This window comes from Chelonoidis abingdonii, chromosome 25 (assembly GCF_003597395.2).
Source record: "Chelonoidis abingdonii isolate Lonesome George chromosome 25, CheloAbing_2.0, whole genome shotgun sequence".
Classification (NCBI taxonomy): domain Eukaryota; kingdom Metazoa; phylum Chordata; order Testudines; family Testudinidae; genus Chelonoidis; species Chelonoidis abingdonii.
Window position 1 is genome coordinate 5,955,247 of NC_133793.1, and position 18,387 is coordinate 5,973,633.

At 56.4% G+C, this 18,387-nt stretch overlaps 1 protein-coding gene across 1 annotated transcript in view; it reads right to left on the bottom strand.

The window, feature by feature from the left end:
- Nucleotides 1-13,247, bottom strand: part of COL16A1 (collagen type XVI alpha 1 chain) — a 136,885-nt gene extending 123,638 nt beyond the window's left edge. Inside the window, exons 1-4 of the mRNA XM_075060881.1 lie at nucleotides 13,091-13,247; nucleotides 12,168-12,290; nucleotides 2,627-2,701; nucleotides 2,395-2,512 (exon numbers count right to left, since the gene is read on the bottom strand). Coding sequence (XP_074916982.1) covers nucleotides 2,395-2,512; nucleotides 2,627-2,701; nucleotides 12,168-12,290; nucleotides 13,091-13,247 — 473 coding nt within the window. The remainder of the gene's footprint in view (nucleotides 1-2,394; nucleotides 2,513-2,626; nucleotides 2,702-12,167; nucleotides 12,291-13,090) is intronic.
- Between the last annotated feature and the right edge of the window lie 5,140 nt (nucleotides 13,248-18,387).

The following is an 18,387-nucleotide window of genomic DNA, read 5'->3' on the forward strand; positions in this document are numbered from 1 at the left end:
AGAGCAAGAGAGGCAGTGAGCTGGGAAACCCTGGCTAAAAAACTATAGCCATATTCTAGATCCACAGACCCTCACTTGCACTGGAGCAACCCCCTGTGCAAAGAACAACAAGGGTGCAGTGGGTTGGGAGGCCACAGCGAAGGCTGCGTCAGAGTTCTCACAAAGCGACAGGATCCTCCAGTAATGGAGCCGTCACCCTGGATAACACTCTGGGCCCCCAATAATAGTGTAGTGCTCTGCATTAATGGTTCAGCTATCGTGGAGTGACACCCCGGTAACCCCAAAACACAGACAGCAGCATTGCGGAGTGAGGATTCAAGACAGCAGAGGAATGCAGCACTGTACAGTCAGACTCTAAAATACTGCAGCAGCAGCTGGGCGACTGCCCATGGTTTGAACCACGACTGCAGGAGAGGGCTGCAGCAGGTGCTAGGGTGTTCGCTGGTAGAGTTGTTTTTCCAGCAAGGCTGGGGCAGAGGAGACCAGAAACATAGGTGTCTGGCAGCTGCACCACCAAATCCACCTCCCAGCAAAGCTAGTCACCTCAGCCACGGGGGAGGGAGGAGTGAAGTCAGGCGACTTCCCCAGGCTCTGCCCCTGCCCCTGCTCAATCCATCCTGCAGGGACCTCGAGCATCACGCCCCGTTGAATCAGTGCTTCTCTCCCTGCAAAGGACGGAGCGGTCCAGCTGTCCCGGAGAGGCGCAGAGTGCCTTTTGGCTCCTGAGAGGGACAGTCAGCAGGCAGCCCTGGCATTTCCAGGCCTGGCTGCCTGCGGGATCAATTGCCTCTGGCAAAAGACCTGCTGCATCCCTCCCCCGAGGAGGAGAAGTGGAAACACAAGAAGAAGCATATGGCCCAGAGTCTGAACTCCTATTTCATGGATGTGAAGTGTCCAGGTTGCTATAAAAACACCACTGTATTCAGCCATGCTCAGACTGCAGTTCTGTGTGTTGGCTGCTCCACTGTGCTGTACCAGCGCACTGGAGGAAAGGTGAAGGATGCTCCTGTCACGGAGTCTCCGGGTGATGATCTGGAACAGCTCCCCACAAAGCCAGGCAGGACTTTGGGGACCCTCCTCTCCCTTGGAGCAGACTTGTTCAGGGCAAGAAGCTCACACGTCTTCACCTCCTGGGTCTCTCCTTGGAGCATTCAGCATCCTCTGCCCCTCCGTGCGCTTCCCACAGCGAGCCCACCCAGGCGGGGTCCTGGGGAAGCCACAGGGTCCTGCACTCCCACATCACAGTCAGACGTGACTCTCAGCCAGCCAGTGAAACAGAGGTTTATTTAGACGACAGGAACACAGTCCAAAACAGGCCTTGCTGGTACAGACAACAGGACCCCCTCTAGTTAGCTCCATCTGGGGGCCCCAGGGAGGCCACAGCTCCGTTGGGAAGCCCAAGCCCCATGGGGGCGCCCCTCTCCATTTCCCAGCCAGCTCCCAAACTGCAAAACTCCCCCCAGCCTCTCACCGGATCCTCCTCCAGCCTTTGAGTCCTTTGTTCAGTGTCCGGGGCAGAGGTGCCACCTGACCTTCAACCCCCCTCTTGTGTTCTCAGGTTACATGCTCAGGTCTCCTCTCTTCCCCAGTGCAGGCCGTCCCAGCACAACTCCTGTGCAACCTCCCCAGGTTAATACTCCCCACTCAGCATTCACAGAACAGAGCAAGAACATCCCCACTTCGTCACAGCTCCGAAAGCAGCACTAACGTGTGTCTAATGGGTGGGACTACCTGCACCGCTGGCTGCACAGGCAAATACAGACGGTTCGAGAGCATGGGATTCAGCCACAGAGCAATGTTAAGTGTCACGATGTGAACAGAAGGCTTTCAACACGTCTCTAGAATGTGAGGGGAGAATGTGACTTTCCTACTGTCCCCGTAGTCTCACCCATATGACTGTCAATACATTTTGGATAAAATGGAAAAAAAACCACCAGAAGAGCTTGGTTGTGAGAGGAGGCGAGTCATGACACACCAGCATGCAGGAGGAAGAGCAGGGCACCAGGCTGGAGAATCCGCAGTGCAACCCCAGCAGCTCCAGCCCAAACGGGACGGCTCACGTGGCCTCCAGTGACAGCACACGGATCATAGAAACCCTCCCTTAGGCCACACTGCGTGGCCCGGGAGCAGGCTCAGAAGCACAGGGTGGGAGGTTCGCCTGATCTCTTCAGGGCAGGGCTGTTTGCACTGCGTGTCTGTACAGAGCCTAGCACCAAGGGCCCACATTCTCAGCAGGGGGAGGAGGGCAGGGTCCAGCCACTTCCTGCAATCAGTGGCTTCAAGTCTGGGGGTCTGGGAGCCAAGAGCAGCCCCTTGTTGAAAAGGAACTCCCCTGTGCCTCTCAGTTAACCCTTCACCACCCAACTGTAACAGGCGGACCAGCTGGGTACTTACTGCGTGGGTTGGACCAGGGGTGTGCTGCCGAGCCGGAGGATCAGGGGCCCTTTGGGATTGCGGATTTTCTTTACAGACGAGGTCTTCAGAAGAGCAAACCGCTTGATAAGATTAAAACCTGCAGGGGAGAGGGGAACACGGGTGAGACTCAGGCTGCAAAGTTCCTGGCTTGCTGCAGGATGGATGGTCCCGCCGAGCCAGCCCTTCCAGGCGTTTTGGCACGCACACTCACCCGTTATATTTGCATGCTTGTCACTGGCCTCGTCTAGCTTCAGCCCTTCCTGCTGCAAACGTGGACATCGCTCGCCTGGAAGAGAGACCATCGTCAGCGATGACAGGCACGCAGTGCTCAGGCTGCCAGGGTGAGTGGGAACCCAGGGGTCGGGCTTCTCCCACACCAGCAGCGTGCTCGCATGCGGACTCCAGTCTGCAGGCACCTGAGAGTTAGTGCCCCCAAGGGGTGGGTCCCAGGAATGACTTATAAAAACAAACTCCCGGCTTCTCATGGAGCTGCATGAAAGTGGCTTGGTCTGGGCATCGGGGCGACAGGTTCTGAAGCTCCATCCGCTATTAGGTTGTCAGATCAGATTTGTACCAAGGGATCTGATATTGTCCCCGCCTGGCAGCTGCCGGGAAGCCTGGGTAAAACCAGCCTGGAGGGTCCCCATGCAGCTCAGAGCGCAGAGGCTCCCGCAGCCCAGCTGGCCGCTGTGTGGTCAATACCAGCAGAGACATTAAGGATCGAGCAACCCACGGGCCACTAATGCAGGCCCTGTCCTAGCAGGGGCCCCTTCTGCTTGGGGGGGAGGTGCATGGGCAGGGCAGTTGGGGGGGACACTGCACCCCAACAGTCTGTGCTGACTCTGGTCTGGTGATACCCAGGGACCTTGGATCTCTAGGGCTCCTCAGCTGGCACTTTTTGCTGGCATATTTTGAGCAGGCTTTTTGCACCCGTTTAAGGACTTGTATTTTCCCCTTACTCTGCCATGCTGGGCAGGTGATTAATTTGCTCCAGCCTCAGCAGAGTAGGGGGAGATCTCTCCTCCCCCCCCGAATTATGCCATAGCATGGCAGGCCCCCACCACATCTTCCCTCAGACTCTCTGCTTCGGATCTAGCAGGGCACTGCCATTTGGGGACTGATCATATACCGCCCCCCAATCAATCATGCTTGTGGCTGACAGGCTGGGATCATTTCCCCCGTCCCACCATTGGAATGATCAAACATGCCATGCCAAAGAGCCTCGTTCGGTTTCACCTGCTCAGCCTGCCAGGCCAGAGCGCAACGAAGGGCAGATCCCGGCTCCCCTGGAAATCCCTTTGTCCCAGGGCCCCCCCGGCCCCATTCCTGCTCTCAGAGTCGATGCTCTATCCCACCCCACCGAGCACGGACCACGCCCACTCGCGTGGCCGAAGAAAGCCACAAGCAGTGGGGCTGCAAGGGGCAGAACGCACCCTTCTGGTGCCACCGGTGACTCGCGTGGGGACAGCCACAGACCAGCAGGGCTTGTGGAGTCCCCAGACTGGAGAACCACAGAGCTGCTGGCTAAGGAAAGCCGAGTCACAAGCCTTTGCAAAGGGGTTTTCCCTGCTCCTGGAAATCACGCCCTGGTGGCGCTAAATCTCTCTCACACTCGCCTCTTCTATCCCTTTAAGCCCCTTGACGGCAGGAACCCAGAGATGGGTCTGAGCTGCAAAACTGGATTTCAAATACCCTCCAAAAGTCAGATTCCTTTAGGGCTCCTGGGTTAATTACACCCCTCACCCCCAACCCACCTCCCCTGGTCCCCGATGTCACATCCTACCATGCATCTGCCCCCAAACAGCCCCCCGTTCTGCTACCTGGCCACAGTGGCTGCCAGGAAGCTGAGAGGCAAGCGAGAGGACGGGAGCAAGGCAGCTGGGAAATGCGAATCGCCCACTGTTTACGGGAGCCTGGGCCAACTCCTGGGAAAAACAAGCTCCAAGTCAGGGCGATGGAATGTGCTCCCTGCTTGGCGGCAGGCAGGAGCACAGATAGCCAGAGACAGGGCCCCACGGGTCATTGAAGGGCTCCGGCCCTCCAGACCTGAGCCGGTGCCTGGGGCTCAGGGGTGGGGGGATCTGCTCTGATGGGGAGGGGACTGTCTTCTTTCGCGGGTTTGGAACAGTTCCCCATCCCAGCGGCTCCACAGGCACCATAACCCCAGGGAGAGTTCCTGGGGCAGAGCAGGGCGGGGAGGGCCTCCCAGGAGCTCTCCAGAGAAAGGGGGAAGATACCAGCCTACTGCCCAGGGCACAAACTGGGGAGCATGGCAGGCACCATGAGAGGTGGGTGGAGCCAGAGTGCTACAAGCTAGCAGAATAGGGGGGAGATAGAACCAGATGGCCCGAGTCTCACTTACACTACGGCCCCTCGGTGCTGCTCTGACCTTAACAGGGGGAAAACAGTCCCCTGAAAACCCACTGGGCAAGGAGCCTCCCTAGACAGGAAGAGCTGGCACCAGGGCTCTACCCCTGCAGTCAGCATTGGCATCCGGGCGCATGTGCTACCAGCTGGGCATTAGGATTCTTTGCTTCCCAGGGCCCATAGAGGACCGGGGGGAAGCAGAGTGTACATCAGAGTCACCCACAGGCTGCTCTAATGCTCACTGGGGCCAGGCAGACCCAGGGAGTCCCGGGGGCAGCAAGGCAGCTCAGAGGCACCTTTCTGCCCTGCTCCGTGCCCGAGTCGAGTGCAAGGACAGAGCAACTGCCAAACGGGGCCAGAGAGAGAGAGATAAAGGCAATCGGAGAGGATGAGACCAAATGAAATTCAGCGACGACAAATGTGAGGTGCTACACGTAGGGGAGAAAAACCAAATGCACCGATATGGCACGGGGGGGTAAGCGGCTGGCAGCAGCACTGCTGAAAAGGAGCTGGGCATTGCGCTGGAGCCAACCACCACCTGAGTCTGCTGTTGCAAAAAGAAACAAATGCAATTTTTAGGTTGCATTAGCAGAGGCACGGCAGGCAAGTTACAGGCGCTACTTGGCGCCGGTTGGGCCTCAGCCGGAGGACTGTTTCCAGCTTTGGTCACCAACGTATAGAAAGGATCCAGAGGCGAGCGACAAAGATGATCAGAGGGATGGATCACAAGCCATGCAAGCAAAGGCTGAAGGAACTGGGTATGTTTAGTTTGGAAAAGAGGAGATTAAGGGGGGACATGACAGCAGTCTTCAAATACTTGAATGCCTGCCGTAAAAAAGATGAGAAAAGTTGTCCTCTCTTGCTACAGAGGGCAGGACAAGAGGCAACGGGTTCAAACTACAGCAGAGCAGATTTAGATTAAAACTCAGGAAAACTTCCTCCTGGTAAGAACAATAGGACAGTGGAACAGACACCTTGGGAGGTGGTGGAAGCTCCTTCACTGGAGATTTTCCAAAGGAGACTGGAGCCATCTGTCTTGGAGGGTTTAGACACAACAAATCCTGCATCTTGGTAGGGGGTTAGACTAGATGACAGACCCTTACTGTCCCTTCTAACCCTACGGTTCTATGATTCTATGGAAGAGGAGCCCGAAGGGAAGAGATGCCTGCAGCAGGGAGTCCACAGACAGGCCCGTGAGGATTCAGAGCTCCAGGATTCAGCAGGGCCCCCGAAGAGGGATGCGACAAGCATCTCCACTCCTCTCTCCAGCTAGCCCAGACACCGGGAGGCTTTGTTGCTTTCCAATGCCAGGTTCTGCTGGAAGTGTCTCCCGAAGCTCTGGCTGCACCCAGGCACATTGAGTTAACCATACCGTGCCCCAGCCCCCATCTGAACACCCCCTCACAGAACTCACTGCCGGTGGCCCCGGGTTAAGGTTACACGGAGAAGGCAGCGGAGGCACTGAGCAGAAGCCAGGAGGGGCAGAAGAAGAAAATAGGAAAACGGCTGGGCGGGAGGAAAGACTCTGCGCTAGCTGGAGCCAAACAGTGCTTTGCCCGAAGCCACAATCTAGAACACTGGCTTCTCCGCTGCCTCCTGCAGATCCCCCAGCGCAGCGGGAAGAAATTCCCACAAACCCCAGGGAAAAAAGCAGAAGTAACAGGAGCGCTGGCTGTGAGCAAACGAGTCTGTCCGCAAGGCTGGGGTGGCACGGGGCCCCCTCTGGCATGACAGAGGGGTTACGGGTAGCTCCAGACTCCCCCGTGGAGGGTGCGTGACAGCACAGGGCTTCTGGGTTCTGCCACGGACTCCAGGGCAGTCTTGGGCAAGGTGTGCAGCCGGGAGCCTGATTCTCATCTCATGCTGCTGTTTGCAGTCCCTGTAAGGCCCCGTGCCAGAGCAGGGTGGAGCAGCTGTAGCGTGAAGAAGCGTCAGACACGGCGGTTCTGACCTGGAGGACCGAAGGAAAGAGTCTGCCTGACTTCAGCCAGCTTTGGGTCAGGGCTCCAGGGCCCGAGTTTCAGAAATGGGGAGCACTCGCAAACCCAGTCAAAGTCCCCGGATGCTCCAAAGCACAGGCCTCCCCTTTGAGCTAAAGGACAGGCTCCTCAGCTGGGATCAGTAGCAGGTAGCTGCAGAGGGAGGCAAAGCTACGCTTGGCCAGTGCGTAACACTACTATGATCCTTTACCAGCTACGCATACAGGGGATCATTTCGCTCTCACTGATACGCAGCTGCTTCTGGGGTGGCAGCTGTTTAACAGCTCACACCAACCCCAGCCATCAGCTGAGGAGAGGAAGAGGAGAATACTGCATCCAACTGAATCTATGGTGTGTGTGTGTGGGGGGGAAATCACAAAACACAGATCTGGGCAAGGAACTGACGCAGGCATTGTCGGGGTCTGTTTCTGGGGGTAGCTGCTGGGGGTCTGCACACGAGCAAAGGCTGCAGAGGAATTGCTTGTGCAAGTTGAGGGAGAAGTTTCTGCAATGGTGCTGTCTTCCTGGCCGCTTTCCTCTGCCTGCTCTCAGATGCAAGAGCAAAGTTGAATCTCAAAATATCCTTCCCATGGAGTCAGCCTCAGCCAGGAAAAAGTGTGCGTGGGGGGGGGGGGGGGGCGGGAAGAGAGGATATGCCAGGCCTGTCTTAGTCCAGAATAGAGAGTCTGTTCAAAGAAGAATCCTCCTTTATCTGAGCAGGCAGAACCATGGGAAACAGTCTGGAAAAGTTCAGTCGGCTTTGCCCATGTCTGTATCTCTTCGAAGTTCCAGCAAGTTGACTTGGCAGAATGGTTTATGGTAACAGGGAGTGTTCCCCAGAGGCTGATTGGGAGTTTGTAATCACAGGTGCACTCGAGGCAGGACGGCCCAGGGGCTATGCCACTCTCCTTGTGCCCAGAACACCCGGGTTCTATTCCAGCTTGGACACCAAGCAGCTGCTGGCCTCTCTCCCTGCCTCTGTTTCCTCATCCATCCTGTTTGGAGTGTGAGCTCTTTGAGGCAGGGCCTTCTCTCCCTACGTGCTGCGATGGGGGCTTGTTGGCGGGGCACCTCAACTTGCTACCAAAGTGCAAAGAATTATCCAGTCAGGGAACAGAAACGGTAACACTTGGCCCTCTGGCTGGATTTTCAGAAGAGTGCCGTACCAACCTGGGCCCCTTCGATGCCTCTGAGCGGTTCTGCAAATCTGGCTACGTGGGTCCAATCAACGCAGCTAAGATTTCAGGGAACAAAGTCTCCCCAGCAGGAGTTATTTGCAAAAGCTGTTCTACAAACGAACTGGCAACAATCAGAACGGCTCACAGGCAGCTGGCAAAGAGAGGAAGGGAAAATTCATGGGCGAGACCCTTTGATCTGCTAAATGCCATTCCCCTCCCAGGTAGGGTGCAGATTGCTCACTAGGTGTGGATTGCTCACTAACAACAGATAGAACAAAAGCTTCGAATGAGATGACCTGAAACAGCTTCTCGTGTTTCCACATTCCCGTGGGGTGCTGGTACCGATGGGAGGAGAAAAGGGGAGAACCTGGGGCAGGAAAAGGGGCACACAAGATGGGCAGTAAACTGAAAGGAGTCTCGTGAGCGTTGTGTGTTCCTCTGGGGAATGCTTTTCCTGTTCCTTTTATTTCAGAGTGAGCGCTCTTTGCTTTGGGGTCGCAGGAGCCCCTCTACTGAGCAGCAGCAGGTGATGGGGCCCTGCCAGTTGGCTTCCATGGGGAGGAGACATGGAGTCGGGGGTATATTCTAAGAGACTTGCCACTGCACAAGCCTCTGGCCAGTTTAATAGCATACGACCCTGCCTGGTCAGAGCACCAGGGCTCCTGTATTCAGATCCCAGCCCCCTGAGCCACTCCCGGATCCCAGCTCGCCCACCAAGTTACGCCACTTGGCCTTCCCAGCTAGCGTCTGAGTTTACTTCTGCAAGCCCCGTTTGGCTGGCCAGGTGCAGAGCCCACTGCTGCTGCAAGTGTTTCACATGCCCGGCTTGGCACATGCACGCTGCAAGCCGGGGGCGGATGGAGAGGTGTGACCCGGCCGAAGGAGCCCAGCAAGTCCAGGGCTCAGATCCCCAATGGGACAGCAGCTCTCTCCGTGGCCTGGGCAGAGTCACCTCTCCATATTAGCCTCCCCATCTGCAAGGCGAGGGCATTGATTCCTCCGGCCTCAGATGCGTGCCAAGGCTGAATCAGTTGATATTGCCGAGTGCTTAGTGCTCTTCCTGGGGTCTCCCCACTGTATTTGCCCATGTCTCTGTCATGGAGTCCCCGGGCGATGCTCTGGAACTGCTCCCCACTAAGCCAGTCAGGACTTTGGGGAGCCTCCTCTCCCTTGGAGCAGACTTGTTCAGGGCAAGAAGCTCACACGGCTTCACCTCCTGGGTCTCTCCTTGGAGGCATTCAGCATCCTGTCTGCCTCTCGTGGGCTTCCCCAGCGAGGCCACCGCTAGGCGGGGTGGTTCTGGGGAAGCCACAGGTTCTGCACCCCACTTTGCAGTCAGACGTGACTTCAGCCAGCAACAGAGGTTTATTCGTGAATGAACAGGTCTAAAACAGAGCTTGTAGATTCGCAGCCAGACCCTCGCGGGTCCTTTGGGGCAGTGAGCCAGACCCTGTCTGCACTTCATTCCTCTCCCGTAGCTCAGTCAACCTCCTCACCCTCCTCTCTGCTCACTCCTTTCCCGGGCAGGAGTCACCTGATCCCTTTGTCCCTCACTTTCAGTTGGCACCTTTGCAGAGGGGGGCCAGGCCATCAATTGCTAGAGGCAGAGTGCGTGGCAGTTAGGGGCACTGGCCCCTTTCCTCTGCAGCAATCACACACCCTTATCCCACCACCAAGATACTTAAGAACTGCCTAGGGGACACTAAGGCACCAACACAGTATTCAGAGCAAACATTAGGAACAGTCCCAGTTCGTCACAGTCTCCTTTTGATACCAGGCCTGGGACCTGTCATAACAGAGAACACAACTGAACCCAGCTGGCGCCAAGTCCTCACACCTCCACAGGGAGCAGCCTGACTTGGCCAGGGGCAGGCGCGTGATGATCTAATGAGCCTAAGAGCCGAGCTCCGGCACGTGCTCACGGGCGAAGGAGCCTGCTGGTGTCCAGCTGGCAGCAAGAGTCCCGCTAATAGCAAGAGGGATCTGTGCCGAGCAGGAGGCCCAGGGAGTGACCTCAGTGCAGGCTGCGGCCCCGCCCAGCGGGACAGCAAACTTCCTGGCCCCCTCTGCCTGTGATGATTCAAGGAGTCCCCACCCCAAGGGGACTTTGGGAAAGCAGGGCCCCGGCTGCAGAGCGAGGCTCCTGATTATCACCAGCTGCAAGACTGCGGAGTGTTCATGCTCTGGTGCTCGACTCAGCAGCCTGCCGGCTCCAACTTCTCATGGCATCCGTCGGCAGAGCCGGCTCCGAAGCGAACAGGGGTCCGGGCTGGGAAAGGGGAAGGAGCAGTGAGGACAGTGGTGGGAGCCCTACTGGGGTATGGGGCTGCATCCTCGGCCTGTCCATGCTAGCAAGGACTTGGGGCCAGGTCAGCAGTTTATGGGATGCTCACCTGAGCCGCCCTGACCCTCAGGGGCCAGAGGAGAAGGGAATTCATGCAAGGCGGCTACCGCACTTTAATGTGCAGGCCTCCTCGGCTAGCAACACACCTCCACGGCTCATCCCAGTAGCCAGATGTGATGGAGTAGGGGCTGTCTGTGTGGGGGATGGGAGAGCAGGGGTGTCTTTAGGTGAGGGACAGGATCTTTAAACCTGTAACCTGAGCCAGGCAGCGGGGAGGGGGGTCAGCACTGTGCCCAGGGAGCGGGGGAAAGGACCCGGCCGGCGGGAGGAGGGGCAGGTCAGTTGGGGTTTGGGGCTGTGTGGGCAGAATTCAGGGTATCCTAGCTGGGATCCAAGCACCCTGAAAGCCCAGAAGGACTCAGTGGAGGGGTCCTGACTGTGCCTGCAAGCTCTGCTGTAACCTGTGTTCCTGTTGTCCAAAAAACCTTCTGTTTTACTGGCTGGCTAAAAGTCACTGTGGGGTCCAGGAAGAGGGGTGCAGGGCCGGACTCCCCCAGACTCCGTGACACCGGAATCCCCAAGTCTCTCTCCAAATGACTGATTCTAAGGTTCCCGGCTTGACCCTCTCCCCACCCTCCCCTATATCCTGAATGCGGATCTCCTGGCTCTGCTGATTCGCAGGCCGGAACCTTGCCACTACTCCTGCCTGGCATATGTTCTGTAGAGACCGAGGGCCTGAATCTCCATGGCCCGGCCTCCCTCCACCCCCCTTCCGACGGGCCGTGTGCCACACTCACTCTGGGCGCTGGGGCAGGCCATGGAGAGTCAGACCTAGAGAGGGCATGAAGGTTGGGGGAAGCCAGGAAACTTGGAGCTAGGACTCCTGGGTTCCGTTTGCAGCTCAGACATTGGCTCTCAGTGTGAGCCTGATCAAGCTGCTTCCCCCTCTCTGTGCCTCAGTTTCCCTGTCTACACCTCAGGGATAATGCTGCTCAGCCGGGAGGTTATATTTCGTGTGTTAGGGCCCATGGGGGTCAGAGTGTGTTGATGCTGCAGTCTTGCTCATGGGCTGCATTATCCATCTGCCCCAGCCCCCTCTCCTAACGGATGGAGACCCAGGAAGGGGAAGAACCAGACAGGCGCTCAGCGATGGCTCCAGGCAGGGAGAAGAATTTTCCAACTTCCCAGGCCCCAATGAGCCTCTGACCATTGTGAATGGGGGTGGTGGGAACTGGCTCCCTACCCTGCGAGAAGAGCTCGGAGAGCCTCAGCTGGGAGGTGCAGCACGTGTGCATTTGATACCCAGGAACAGCGCTGATGTGCCAAGGACAGCAACCCATGCAGGAATGAGTCATTGGGATGTGATCGGCTACCCCACTCTGCACACTGGGATCCTGGCTCCGAGTACAAAAAGCCCCGAGTCTCTGACAGCCACCTGAGCAGCTGCCTGGGAAAAGCAGCCCCCTCCCCACGCCCGCACACAGCACTGCCCACTGCAACACGCTGGCACTGGGATTTGAACCCATCACCCCCTGGTACATGCACATAGAAACCTGACCCCTCCCTTCCTGCACATGGCTCTGCCAGTGCACCTCAGTCCTGCCCTGCAGCCCCCCTGCTAGTCCAGCTCTGGGCTCCCCAAACACAGATCAGCCAATGCCCCTAAATCCTGACCTGCAGCCCTCCATGTTATCCCAGCCCTGGGCTCCCCAAACACAGCTCTGACGGTGCTCCTCAATCCCAGCCCCCATTGCTAGTCCCACCCTGGACTCCCTGCCAATCCCCTAAATCCCCCCCATCCCACTCATGGGTCCTCCAGGCACAGCTGGGCCAGTGCCCTGCAGATGCAGCCCCCAGCTGTTCCATTATGAGTGCCACTCTTACCAGCTTTGGGTACAAGGAGCTTCCCTCCTGTACAGGTGACCAGGAGGCCAGCTAGGCAGAGAGCAGAGACACAGGCTCCCAGCATGGTGCCCTCAGGTGGATCAGAGACCAGCGCTGCTGCTTCTAGAAGTAGAAGAAACCAGTCATAAGTAATATGCCCAGCACAGATGGGCACAATCCTCTCCTTAGCGCCTGTGAGCCTGGCCCTGCTGTCCCCGCTAGGATCCATCCAGGTCCATAGCAGTGGGCAGGGGCATCAGGGGACGTAAAGGGCACAGGACGTGGCACATGCATAGTCTGAAGAGCTGGTGCTATGGGAAGTTCAGGCCCAAGGCATAATGCACAGGAATGTTGTGACCAAGTGGGAATGTTCTTGCTGTGTTATGTGAATGCTGAGTGGGGAGTATTGACCTGGGAAGGTTGCAGGGGAGTTTTGCTGGGACTGTCTGCATTGGGGAAGGGAGGATACCTGAGCATGTAACATGGGAACCCAGAAGGAGGATTGGAGGCCAGGTGACACCTCTGCCCGGGAAACTGGACAAAGGACACAAAGGCTGGGGGAGGAGCTGGGGGGAGGCTGAGTGAGAGGCTGGGGGGAGTTTTGCAGTTTGGAGCTGGCTGGGAAATGGAGAGAGATGCCCCGATGGGGCTTGGGCCTCCCAACAGGGCTGTGGCCTCTCTGGGGCCCCCAGATGGACCTAACTAAAGAGGGTCCTGTTGTCTGTATCAGCAAGACCTGTCTTGGACTGTGCTCCTGTCGTCTAAATAAACCTTCAGTGTTACTGGCTGGCTGAGAGTCCTGGTGAATCACAGGAAGCTGGGGGTGCAGGGACTGGTCTCCCCCAAACTCCGTGACAAATGTTCCCTTGCTAACAGGTCCATTCATAAAGCCCCTGCTCAGCAGAGATGGGCCCAAACCAAACCCCAGATCTCTGGGAAGTCCAGATCCAGGATTGGCTGCTCTGAGCCAGCCAGCCCCGTAGTGAAGGGAATGGCAGAGGTGTCAGCATCAAAGCCTGCTCTTTCACCCACCCCTGCTGTGAACGCCTCGGTGTGTATCATATCCAGGGTATCGAGCATGCCTGCCGCCGCTCGCACTTGAGTCTACGGACGGCTGCCCCAGAGAGCAGGCCAAGAGACAAGCGCTGGCTAGGGAGAGCCTGGGGAGTCAGCAGGGGCTACAAGGAAACACTGAGACAAGACAGACACCACATGGGGGAAGGAGCAGAACACAGCAGCAGAGCGATCACTGCGATGGCAGCAAACATCACAGTACCGCGCGCAAAGCCAATACGCAGGAAAGGAGAATTCAGTCCCCTCCTGCTGCAGCTACTGCACAGCACAGGTTATTAAAGCGACCCCTTCACAAGCACCACAGCTCTCCCAACACCCACAAAACCACTCCAGGAGCGAGATACGGGATGGAGAAAAATCAAAGGTCCCGAGCTTGGAGAAACCTTCGGAGAGATTAAAAAAAAACGAGGCGTCCTTGTAGCACCTGTCATGGAGTCCCCTGGCGATGCTCTGGAACTGCTCCCCACAAAGCCAGTCAGGACTTGGGGAGCCTCCTCTCCCTTGGAGCAGACTTGTTCAGGGCAAGAAGCTCACACGCCCTTCACCTCCCGGGTCTCTCCTTGGAGCATTCAGCATCCTCTGCCCCTCCGTGTGGCTTCCACAGCGAGCCACCAGGCGGGTCCTGTGGGAAGCACAGAGTTCTGCCCCCCCACTTGTGCAATCCGAGGATGGACTCTAGCCAGGCAAAACAGGGTTTATTCGATGCCAGGACACAGGGTCTAAACACAAGCTTAGGTACAGCGAACCGACCCTCGGTCCGGGTCATTGCTGGGGGCAGTGAGCCAGTCCCAGGTCTGCCCTTCATCTCGTCCCCGCAGCTCCAGCCCACATCCCCTCCGCCTCCCTCCTCTTGCTCAGCCCCTTTCCCGGGCCAGGAGGTTCACCTGATCCCTTTGTTTCCAACACCTTCAGTTGGCACCTTTGCAGAGGAGGGGCCCGCCATCAGTTGCTAGGAGACAGAGTGCCAGGCATTTAGGTGCACTGGCCCTTTGCTCTGCAGCCCATCACACACCTTATCCACCACCTAGATACTTAAGAACTGCCTAGGGGCACTGAGGCACCACACAGTATTCAGAGAAAATTAAGACGTCCGTTCGTCAAGCACCTTAGCGACTAACAAATTTATTTTGGGCATAAGTTTCCTGGGCTAACCCTTCATCAATGCATGGAGTGGAAATACAGGGCAGGTAAAATACACAGATGTGCGTTGCTTTACCAATGTTGTGAGTCAGCTAACGAGACAATTCAATTGACAGGCAGGATACAAAGGAGGAAATAATTTTCAAGTTGTAAGAGAGAGGCCTTGTTAGACTGACCCGACCTTGGTTAAAGCACCTCATCCTTTCTGATTTTATATCCTGCTCCTGTATTTTTACTTCATACATCTGATGAGTGGGTTTAGCCACGAAGCTTCTGCCAAATAAATTTGTTAGTCTCTAAGGTGCCCCGTCTTGGTTTTTTTTGCTGATACAGACTAACACGGCATACCCTTGAAACCGTGTACATGGCAACAGGGCCAGCTCCAGGGCCCAGACGCAGCGCGTGCTGGGGCGGCTGCGGGGAGCACTCTCCGATTTGCCGGGGGGTGGCAGGCGGTCCGCTGTGTGACCTCCCGCAGGCTTGCCTGCGGAGGGTCCGCTGGTCCCGCGGCTCCGGTGGAGCATCGTCAGGCATGCCTGCGGGAGGTCCACCGGAGCCGCGGGACCAGCGGACCCTCTGCCGCCAAGTCTGTGGGAGATCCACTGGAGCTCCGGGACTGGTGAGTGGCAGAATGTCCCCCCACGGCATGCCGCCGTGCTTGGGGCGGCGAAATGGCTAGAGCCGGCCCTGCTTGCAAGGCTTTGGAGACATGTTCATTGAGCCCCTTTATCTGGAAACCTCATCAGACTTCACTAAATCCACCTGGAACAGATTTTGACCAGCTGATCCCAGCAGGACATTTTTTAGGTTAATTTTTTTAACATGCACTAAATAACCCCATCTAGATTTTTTTTTACATTCCCCCAGTGAAACTGAGCAATAATGGAACTAAAACCGTCATCTGAAGAGACCGACCATCTGGGTGGCTTTTTGCTGGGGTTTTCTGGGGCTGTTTTTAAGGTGCATTGAATTTATTCTATCGCTTGCTTTGGCCATGAGGCCCTAGCAAGGCGAAAATCTTGCCCTGATAAGAAACTGATGGGTAGGAAAGAATTTTTTTGTTGCTCAACCTCTCCAAGAAGAAAGGGAAATGCTGTTCCGATGACAATTTCCTGCAGTAAACGCTGTAAAAAAGTGTGGTGGAAACTTACCAACAATTTGCAAAACAAAAACAGGAGGGGAAGGAGGGAGGAGAAACGCTGCTGCCAAGTTTTATGTTCGTCTCCTAGTTTTCTCCCAGGCACCTCATGCCTGATTCTTGCCTCTGAATTCATGCAAGAGCACCTATTGCTCCCGCACTTCAGAGAATAAAATCTGGCAGTCCATGCTTTAAACTTCATCCCCGATGGAATCCCCTCCCGCACCCTTTTGATCTTCATGGTGTGAAAACTGCCTGTCTTACTGCCACAAGGCCAGATTGAACCCCACGCACTTCCAGAGGGTCCCACCAGGGGGCAGAGCACTGATAAAAAGAGGACCAGCCATTAACCCTAAACTGGGTGGTGTGTTCACATAGTGGCATTAAACCGTGATTGACGCGGAAGGTAAAGGGGCAGGTAAAGAAACCTGTAAACCCAGAATAAATCAGCCTGCAAACCTGGAATAAATCAGAGCTTGCCCCATAAACCACATCATAACATCCTTTACTCACCCCATGCAGGGGCAGGGGCAGGGGCAGGGGAAGCCCCAAATTATCAAACTGACCTCCTGTATAGGATAGCCACCAACCCCCACCCAGCACCCGCAAGGCACTTAAAAAGATCTCCTCGTTCCGGAGCAATTCTGTTTGGCCCTTAGGTAAAAACAAACATCTACTAAACAGCTGATTCTTCATGGTCCCTTCGGTGACCGCTCAGCCAGGTTTCACCGTGTATAATCCATGTAGGTGCATGCTGGGGATTGGGAGTAAAGAGCTACACAAGGCAATGCACACACAGCGCTGCTCGCCGGACAGCAAGATCTTTGTTCCTTGAATGTTTCCCATCTCCCAGTAGTTTCCACTCTGGAACGCTGGGTCGATACAAGCCAAGGGCTTGGACCGATCAGCTTCCAGGCCCCCCTGTGCAGGCTGGGAATCACAGGCACTGCTGGATGCTGGAGCAGGTAATCAAGAAAACAGCAGCCTCCACAAAGAGGAAACACAACCCGTCCTGAGCTTTGCAGCATGCCCCAGCTACACACTGCCCTCTGGCCGTGGTGACTCACTGCCTCTGCCTATTGGGGACGGAGATACGTCCCCGTCCCCCAAGCAAACCTCCCTGCCGGAGACGGACTCACGCAGGATGAAAGGTCCTGGGGGTTCCAAGCAGCTGTTAAGTCAGGCCCTGGCCTGAGTGAGAGGTCAGTTGCCCGCTTACCTGCCAAAGAATCAAGGCGCTTGTGGGGTTAGATGCAGTTCAGACGGGGAGCCGGCTGTGAGACCATGTCTGCAATTTGGGGAGCGTGAGGTCCCAGGTGGGAAGCACAGCGAGAGAACGCATGCGTCAGCAGGACACGCCGGCAGTCCCACAGAGCTGTTCCTGGCAGTCGTTCGCTCCAACTTCTCGATTGTCGAGGAAGATTTATTCTGCGGGGGGGGGATATTTCAAATCCTTGTGGCGGAGGGAGCAAAGCAGATCTCCTCAGAGCACCACTGACATCTTCTGGCCCTGGCCTCCTCTCAGCCTTCTCTCCTGCTCTCCCTTTCCCTCCCGAGAGCGAGCGCTGACTGCGCACAGAGAACTTGCTGCTCTGCCAGGCCCCCGAGCTGGAAACGACAAGTCATTAAACGTGCTGGAATGCTGGAGCAACTTAATCAAGCCCAGCTGGGACAGGCACAGCGCCGCAAGGCAGGGAAAGCCTGTTGCAGCTCGGCGGACGCTCCGTGTGCACGGGAGCTTGCGTTTGACACATTGCCCCGAGGCGGGATTCGAACACACTACTGGTTCCCGTTATCCCCTAGAACAGCTATCCCCGCCCCCGGTGACTGAGGATCAGAACAATCCTGCCCTGGTGTGATTAATGCGACACCTGGAGGCTCCTTGCTGATGGGAGGGGACAAATCGCCAGGGCCTTTTAAGAGTCGTGGGTGGTGTCGTGGGTGGGACAGATATGCTCTAGCCTTCTCTCCACCTAGCCCCCTTGCTCCCCCACACTTGAACACAGGAGTCAGCCCAGGGCATCTGAAATGCTGGGTACTTTAATAATACCTGGTATATCCCACAGTGCTTTACAAGTGTGAATCACCATTTTACAGAGAGGGAAAACTGAGGCAGAGAGAGGGCCACAGCTCAGAGGAAGGCTGGCCCAATGGGCAAGGAACTCAGGTCTGAGTCCCAGGCTAATAAAGTCCCTGCTCTGCCACAAACTCGCTGTGACTTGGGCAAGTCACTTACTCCCTCTGTGCCTCACTTTCCCATCTGTACAATGGGGATAAGGACTCTGCCCTGCCTCCCAGGGGCATGGTGAGGACAGATACATTACAGACTGTGAGGTCCCTTCAGATATTTCAGTAAGGAGGGGGGGGCGCGGATAAGTACTAGCCACCTAAGCTTTAGCCACAGAACCACGCTGTCTCTTCTACAATGCCAGAGGAGCCATTTCCTTAGGCTACTTTCCCTGGCACAGTGACCACCCTGCCAGGACATGCAGAACACGGCTGCCTTCCTGTCAGCACCATAATGCTGCATTTGCTCCTCTCTAGACAGCCCAAGTGGAGGCAGAGGGTGGCACCTTGCTTGGCTGCAGGGGGAGTGCCAGAGTTCAGAGCACCGTGTCGACTCTTGGAGCAGAACATTGTGGGTTTATATGGTTGGAAGCTTTTCTCTCATCGGCGCAATCGCGTCCAAATCTGGCGTTTGCTTCTCCATGTGCCACGAGGCTGAGCTGCCGGCTTTCCGGACCAAAATAGCTTTTCTAAAACTCCTTGGTGCAGCCAGCCCCACTGAGCCAACACGGCTCCGGAGAGGGAGCCTGGTTTGATTCTGGCTTGCACATCAGCAGCATGGCTTCCAGATGCAGCCTCTCC